The sequence below is a fragment of the Orbicella faveolata genome, unplaced genomic scaffold, assembly GCF_042242905.1.
Source record: "Orbicella faveolata isolate gen_17 unplaced genomic scaffold, um_ofav_v1 contig_34, whole genome shotgun sequence".
NCBI classification, from domain to species: Eukaryota; Metazoa; Cnidaria; class Anthozoa; order Scleractinia; family Merulinidae; genus Orbicella; species Orbicella faveolata.
In genome coordinates, this window is record NW_028301563.1 from 10629613 (window position 1) to 10638382 (window position 8770).

Sequence of the window (8770 nt, forward strand, 5' to 3'; positions counted from 1 at the left end):
TTTACTTATTTTATTTATTTATTTATTTATTTATTTATTTATTTATTTATTTATTTATTTAGTTGTTTATTATTTTTTTAATCTGTTTATTACAATTATTTTAATGACGTTCATCAACACACCCATACATATGGAGACAACCAGACACATGTACATCTAACGTCCCGGATGACCCTCTGCTCATGCGTGCGAGTATTGCGCCCGTCAATTCGTTCCCAGAGCCCAGCCCATCTGTATCTAAAAACGGAGAAGTGTATACGCTTGAAACTTCTTGTTTGAAGGAAACCCCTGCTTATATCAAGAATACGTGAATAAAACAACTCTGTAATCATAAGGTTCGCGATTTTGCTATGGCTTTCAGGGTGCGAAACCTTTTCGGGACCTTCGAGAAACGGGCCCCAGGTTACCCTTGTCCAGAAGAGGTAACTTAGGCTCTGGGAACGAGAGTGCGCCTCTCGGTAACGGGAGCCTGGGGACTAAAGAAAGAAAAATGGCGGCCCTGAAAGTCGTGCGTAGCAGGTAGCAGGAGGTTTCGCTTGACAGATTGCGTTTTGGAGCAATCGCACATCGTGATTGTCACAGGACAATTTGTTGAGCTATAATTTCAAACCGTCTATTGGTAAGTACAAGCCTGCGAGATAGAAGGCTCCTGGCGGAGAAAGAATCTTCCACTTGCCAAACAACAGTCGTTGTTAAGTGATGAGCTCCTGACGTTGTACAAAGGGTCATAAAGGATAGAAATGGCTGTAACAGCTTTGAGCTTTGCCACTGTGACGTTAGCTTCCCTTGTCACTTTTGGATTCGTTTCGTTTAGCCTGTACGTCCTCTACCAACACTGGCGTTACCGGCACATTCCCGGGCCAGCTAGGGATGGCTTTTTCACCGGAAATCTTGTTTTTATTCGAAAGGAAAAGAAAAGAGTTCCAGGCAGAGGAATGACTGTTATTTGGTACAACTGGTATCACGAATATGGCTCGGTTTACGTTATGTGGATCTACCATGTCCCAGTTGCGATATTGTCGGATCCAGATTCGGCAAAGAAAGCGCTTGTCACGTTGAATTTGCCAAAAGCCCATCGCGTGTATTCCCTTCTAAGTTACGTGTTTGGCCAACGAGCAGTCGGTCGCAGCATTTTAACGGAGCTCGATCATGAAGTTTGGAGTCGGAAGCGAAACATGCTGAACCCAGCGTTCCACAGGAAGTACCTCATGAACTTAATGGATGCTTTTAATTCAGTTGGTGATGGGTTTCTGGAGAAACTGAGTCAGCTGGCTGATGGAAGCACTCCAGTGAAGATGGTTGATGAATTTGCAAGAGTTACCCTTGATATAATTGGCAAGGTAGGTAAAGTCTTCATGCAAGCTAAGTGACCCATCAGGCCAGAGCTTATCCTGGTTTCTGTAGTATGAAGTGACTAGGAGTATTTCTACTTCTGCCTGAATGAGATGCTAGTCCATCACAGGGTTACCCCCAGCGTTTAAGTCACCGGTACCCATTTATTTACTTGGGTGGAAAGAGGCACTGTGAGAGTAAACTACAGTCAACTCTCTCGTAAGTGGAGACCCTCAAGAACTGGAAAAAAGTGTCCACAAGTAGAGCTCTCCACTTATGAGAGTTATTTCCATAAGTGGACACCTATGAAATATAGTGTGGATGTCCACTTACGGGAGAGTTAATCAGTGGTTGTTAAATATTACATGTTTTATTGCGTAGCCAAAGATAGCTACTGAAACTCTATATTGATGCCAAATGTTAAAACTCCAAAAAATATATATACAGTATAACTCCTCTACATTATTTCAACAAAAAGTTAAACGGGACTACTTATTGCTACCGTCCATACTTCTATCAAGGTTGTAAGGTTGTCGTATGGTGTAAGAGCCTGGCCCTATACCCAGTTAGGTTATGGTCAAAATCAATCAAAAAAATCAGGGTGTAAGAGCATACTTGGCAATAGCAAAGGTGTTATGGGTAGTTGTTGTTTTCTGTTGGTTATCAAAGCTCACCGTATTTCGTTAATAAATTCATGGCATTTCCTTCTGAGACTACTATAGATTAGCCACCTATGCAGACGCTCTTAGGACTTGTCACGTAATCTTCCAATCTTTGTGACAAGCTCTAAGAACACCTGCATTAGGAGGTTACCTACATGTATAGTATAGATAACACCTTTTGGTATTGTTGCATACACTTTTTACATGTTTTACAGGACAACCTTTCTTGAAACAGCTATATATAGAAAGGTCTTTCTATGCTCCAACCATTTTCAGCAAATACATAAACATGGACCAGTGACTACTCCCTCAATTCTCCGATCTTCAAGAGAAAAGTCTGATGACCACTTTATGTTTGACAAAGTACATCCTGGGATTGGGAACAGAAAATGTTCAAAATGCATAAATTAGAAATCTTCAGAAGAAAATCCCATGCCTGTGATTCAGAAAAAGCCTGGCAGGTATCCACACAGATGTTTGGTTTTCTTAGCTATCAAATAGCAGACATATAAATTTGCTAGTGTTTTATCACGGACGCCATTGACTGATTGGCTACGCTACTCGCTATCTAATCTGTTGTAGATGGTGAGTAGCCTACAACCGTGGACAAAAGTCTTGGGACAAATTTGCGCTTTTGGTGCTCTTGCGCACACGCCAGACGTGAATACTACTTCACCTGCCTAACCTCGCCCCCCACCCCCCATACAATGTTGAAAACTACTAGCTGCAATTTCTTCTGATTTTCAACATTGTATTGGGTGGGGAGGGACAACAGTAACGTGTCTTTCAAAGGAAAGGAGCATTTTTTTCAAACTTCAGTGGTAAAACACAGATAATTCGTTAAATTCCATAGGTGTCCCAAGGACTTTTGTCCATGATTGTAGCAGTATGCAATTGTTATCAAAATTAAAGCCCATTCTTTGCATTTTTGAAGTGCCTGTGAAGAAGGTTTAGCTAGAGTTTTGAACGATTGGTCTGGTAGATTTATACTGATTAAAAACAATTAGATTATTCGCTCTCGACTTCTATTCCTGATAGTTGACTTGGGCTGCACCCTCGTCAACTATCACATGATAGAAATCTTGAGCTAATAACCTAACTGTTTAATAGAAACCTGAATTTAAATTGTAATGGCGTATGATTGTTGTAACTACTGGGTATATCTGATAGGTAATATTTCCTTATTTCAGGTTGGATTCAACATCGATCTTGACACAATACGTAATCCAGCCTCCGAGTTTCCTACCGCAGTGTCAAAAGTACTTGAAGGAATCGAGGCAAGTTTTCAAAATCCATTCTGGATGTTCAACGTTTCCATGTTTCCATATCAAAATTCAGTCATCAAGGCAATAAAATTTCTACGAAACTTTGCCACAGAAGTCATCAAAGAACGATGCTTGGCTTTGAAGAATGGAGCAGAAACTCCCAAGGATGTTTTGGAACACATTCTTAAAGAAGCAACTACAAATCCTGACCTTGATATAGAGGACCTGGTGGATAACTTTTTGACCGTTTTCATTGCAGGTTATATTTAGAGAATCTGTTTTTGATGCCAGTGCTTACATGTACATTAATAAATATTTTTCCTTCTTTTAAGCATGTGATTTCACAGGCGTCCCAAACTCATGATTTGAGGAATGGATCAAATATTAAAGGTTTATGTACCTGTATCAAGTGAGACGTGACCACCTAAAGTGCACGGTGTTGTGTTAGGCTTTGGGCCGTTGAGAATTTTAGCGTTCTAAATGGTGTTTGTATGAAGTTTAAAGTAACGAAGGATAAAATCATGCAATAAAATCAAATGTTACTTTTTTAATCAAATAAAGAAAACTAATATACTCACCTTGCATGGTTGTTGTTGTCCGTTTGGTCTATTTCATCGTTTTTAGGGGGTTTGATATGTTTGTCGCAGCTTTCCATAGACAAAGTCAAGGCTGGACAGAGCTGTTTCGAAAGCCCTGTACTGCAAGGCCGTTTTTTCGCTGTAATTTGAATCCACTGCTCAATTTTCCTCTATAACGCAAAGAAGGATAGTCCATTTGTCCCCTCTTCTGGTCAGCTTAGAAAAATCTTCCTCCTTTCTGCTGCAATTTGAACGATTTTTGCTTTACTTCTAGAGCTTTCAACTGTCTGAAGTACTTTGTGACCGTCCTTTTGACTACTGCACAGTTTGAAATCAACATTAGTGGTCTTACATTACAATGAGGTGTCAAAATGCTCCTGCAGGGTTGTCGGGAGAGGGTGGTATATTTTAATGGAAATTTTTGACTGTGCACCTGTCTGGTAAGTTGCAGTTGTCATACTAGAGCAGTGGCTAATGTTGATTTCCAGACTTAACAGACAGGTGTACAGTCAAAAATTTCAGTTAAAATATACCCTTCTCTCCCAACAACCCTGCAGGAGCATTCTGACATCTCATTGTAATGTAAGACCACTAATGTTGATTTCAAACTGTGCAGTATTCGAAAGGACGGTCACAAGGTACGGCAGACAGTTGAAAGCTCTAGTAGTGAAGCAAACATTGTCCAAATTGGGGCAGAAAGGAGACAGATTTTTCCGACCAGAAAAGGAGACAAATGGACTATCCTTCTTTGCGTTATAGGGGAAAATTGAGCAGCGGATTCAAATTACAGCGAGAAAACGGCCTCGCAGTACAGGGTTTTCGAAACAGCTCTGTCCAGCCTTGACTTCGTCTGTAGAAAGCTGCGACAAACACCTCAAAAGCCCCCAAAAACGATGAAAAACAGAAACCAGGCAAGGTGAGTACATTATTTGTCTTTATTTTATTCAAAAAAAGTAACATTTTATTTCATTGCGCCATTTAATCCTTCATTATTTTAAACTCCACACAAATGCCTTTTAAAGTACTCAAATTCTCAACGGCCCAAAGCGCAACACAATACCACGCACTTTAGGGGGTCACATCCCACTCGATACGCGTACATAAATCATTAATAAATGTTTGATTGATTCCTCGAATCATGAGTTCGGGATGCCTGTGGTGATTGTGCATGGAGAAGGCAATCCAATATCAATAATTCCTGTGCCATTTCTGTCTGAAATTATTATGAATTGTAAATCTAAAATATATCAAAAACTGGTCCAAAAAAACCCTGGCAAAGATATATATTCTGATGTAAAACTCATGAATTAGGAATAAGTTTAATGTATATACTAGTTTTAGTCATCTTGTATTTCTTGGGAGGGAACCTAACTTTACAAGCCCCATGTTTTTTATGAGGTCCTCTTGCCATTTTTTTTCTGTTTTTTTTTTGTTTTTTTTTTTTGCATACTAAACCCCTCTTTGGATTTTATATAGAGGAAATGCACCCATCTGTGCTATGCCCAGGGCGGGGGGGGGGGGGGGGGTACAGACTACCCTCAGGAATTGGATTGTGAAGTCTGTCCTCTGGGTAGGGATTTTGATTATATGTACACAATGTCCCCAGGGTAAGGCATTTGACACTGTCGTCATCTTGAAGGACCAAGAGAGACTCACTGGTAATGAACCATCTGCCATCTTGTAAATATCCATGTGGCTTTGATATCCCAGTTGGGAAAGTATTGTACTGGTATCCCAAAGGTCATGGGTTCAAATCCCGTTCAAAGCCAGAAAATTTTTTCAGGTCTTTTTTCCAGTAGTGTTATGGCTGCATTCACATCTATCATCATGTCTACGATTAATCACTACTGTTGGACATCTATCAGTTGGAGTAGTGAGGTCTTTTTCAGAACCCAATGGAAATCATGTTGGAAAGTAGTCACAGAGGAAAAAACTGAAGCTATGTTTTCATCCTTTTTTATAAAGTAACTGAGCTACTACGCGCGCTCTCATTGGTCGATAGGTGTGTTAAGATGAGAGTATGTATACACAGTTGTGACGTTTTAGATTCGCATGTATTTTTGAGAATTATTTTATAAATGCAATAGAGCACTTTTTCCATGTTTACAAAACCTCATCTAAACACTCCGGGGGTAAGGAGAATTCTCGAAAGTTATGCAAACCACTGTGTCTCAGGTTTGCAAAACTGTCTCGAATTCTCCTAATCCTCCTCGCGTTTAGAAAAGTGCTCTATTGCTTAAATACAGGTCAATAATCCTCTGCATGCTTATATGTTTATGAGATTTCTTTGTCCCAGGATGGGGAATTTTGGTACTTTTTACCAATTATGTAGTCCTAGGGGTGGGAATTTTTGTTTTCAGAAAATGTCAAAATTCCCACCCCTTGCCCATTCTCCCCTCCCCCCCTCCCCCCCCCCCTCCCCCCGCCTTCCCTTGGGCTTAACAGTGATAGGTACAGGGCTCTTCTCCTGTATAATGTAAGTTTGGTCTGTTCAAATCTTTCAGTCCAGCAATAATCATTAAGTACTATCTTTTGCCAGGACAAGAGACCACATCAAACCAACTGTCATTTACTCTGTATGAAATTCTGAAACATCCGGAGATTGAAGAAAGGTAATTATATATTATAGTAATATTATTAGGTTTCAGAATTATGTTCTGTAATTACGAATTTTCAGTTTAATGCTATTTCCAGTTTTCTAAATGATGATTATGCAGAGCTCGAAAAAAGTGCTGTCCAGTTGTCTAGGAGAAGTACATTTTCTTGCTGGGCAAGTAACTTCTCATTCTCACTTGCCCAATGGGCAGGGCCCCAGGCAAGTCATTTGCCAATTAAATAACAAAAATAAACTAAGCCTTGCCCAGGAAAAGCAAAATTTGAGAGCTGCTTGTCTGAGGGGCAAGCTTAAATCCAAGTGTTTTTTCAAGCCCCGTTAAGGTAATGCATTTATATAGCACATTTTCCGTATGTATTTGTTTATAGGGCATTGATACCCTTCTGCGCATGTGCGGCAATTTGATTTCTGATCCGATGGAACAGTTTTCAAAGTTGATATTTCGCCATCAACCTTGTGGGCCGTGTGAAAATGGTATACCGTTATTGAAGAACTGTTTGGTCGTCTGTGAAAGATTTAAGGGGCATACTAAATGACTTTTGAATTGAATACGGTCGAGAAATATGATGTCCTTGAGAGGGAGTTTTCAAAGCGGCTAGGGACGAATGCTTCTTTCGCCCCATAGCTGCCTTGTTTCGAAAGAAAAAAACGAAACAAACAAGGAAAGGAGAGAGGATGAATATCGGGAACTTTATGTTAATATAGCTGCAGATGTGCGTGCAAGTTGGAAGAAAGTAGCTAAGATGTGTATGTTCTTGTATTCAACGGACAAGGCCTTCACACGGCAGAAACATGATAAATATTTGTTTCAAACAAAAGATCAGAAGCCGACGGATAAAGATGTGTTCGAAACGCACGTGAAACTTTAAGCTGACCCGCGGCAAATTCGTGGCTGTAGTGATAGTATTATGATTTCTATTGGTTAAAAAAAAATTGGTGTCAATCAAGACCACACTTGCACTTTATCGCGACAGAGGCCCTTTAAATGCGCTTTTCCATTCAAGTTAGGGGTGAGATCAGACATCATAGAATAATGCCAGTGGTAGCAACTCTGATGTTTTCTGTTGATCCAAATTAATTGCAAATGAATGTTCAATGTGTTTTTCAACATTAATTACATTTCTTTGATGTTTATCGTCAGGATATTAGATGAAATAGAAGAAGTCCTTGGTTGTCATCGTCATGTTGACTATGAAGATCTTAGTAAACTTCAGTACCTTGATCAGACGCTTAAAGAGAGCTTAAGGATCCACCCTCCCATATACTCCACCCAACGAATCATGCAAAAGGAAGAAAACTTTGGAGGCTACAAACTCCCGGCAAAAACTTGCGTAGTCGTATCTGGTTATGTAATCCAAAAGTCTGCTGAATTTTGGGAAAGTCCTGATGTGTTTGATCCAGATCGATTTTCTCCTGCACGGAAAGACAGCATATCACAGGCCAAATATTTTCCATTCTCGCTTGGACCCAGGACTTGCATTGGAAAGACTTTAGCTCAGTTTGAAGCCAAAGTTCTGATGGCAAGGGTTCTGCGTGAATTCAAATTTGAATTACTTCCTGGACAAACTGCCGAGGTAATGGCAAATTTGACATTGAGGCCACGAGATGGTGTGATTTGTACTTTAACTCATAGGAAGTAAAAGGAAATAGCTTAATAAGGCCATCATTGTTTACCCATCATTTTCAAAAGAGCAGTTTTCATTTGAGTGTCGAAAAGTAATGCGTTTTGCACTTTCTACGCCACAAAATTGGCTTGAAAAACTCGCCCCACTTTTTCATCCAATCAGAAGTACAACCAAAACAAATTGTGACGTACTCGCAGGCATTTTCCCGCGCTTCGCGTCAGCTACATGTTATCACTTCGAGTTTTGATTGGTTCACTGTATTGTCTGTGTCCTTTGTGATTGGCTAGAGTGATTACTTTGGTTTTGGTTTTACGACACTCGATTGAAAACCACTATATCAAGTGCTAGGTGTCCAGCTCCTGGAACAAGTAAAAGATTATGCGTTTGTAACACAATCGATTATTATTTTGAACTTCCCTATTAGTCTTCGATTTATATACGTATTTTAAAAACATTACGCAATTCCAATTATTTTGTATGAGGTATTTTTCAGCTGCCAGTTAGGGTTAATTATTCTTTAGGTAAGGTACCATTTATATCAGCTAGTGACGGCATTTAATAAAATAATAAATGAGCTAAATAAAACTCTTCATTTACTCACTGTGTCCATTTCACATGACTGTGCTTTTATAACAGATACCTTGACAGTGAAAAATAGTGGTGTTTGAACCTCAACACCCTAAGTGAGACCAAA

The 8770-nt window shown here is 39.7% G+C and overlaps 1 protein-coding gene across 1 annotated transcript; it reads left to right on the top strand.

The window, feature by feature from the left end:
- Positions 1-448: 448 nt before the first annotated feature.
- On the top strand, positions 449-8677 carry LOC110065719 (cholesterol 24-hydroxylase-like). The gene is made up of 4 exons (XM_020772878.2): positions 449-1340; positions 3185-3518; positions 6377-6449; positions 7593-8677. The coding sequence occupies exons 1-4, from the start codon at positions 741-743 to the stop codon at positions 8089-8091; spliced, it is 1506 nt and encodes a 501-aa protein (XP_020628537.1). The 5' UTR covers positions 449-740; the 3' UTR covers positions 8092-8677.
- The last annotated feature ends 93 nt before the right edge of the window (positions 8678-8770 follow it).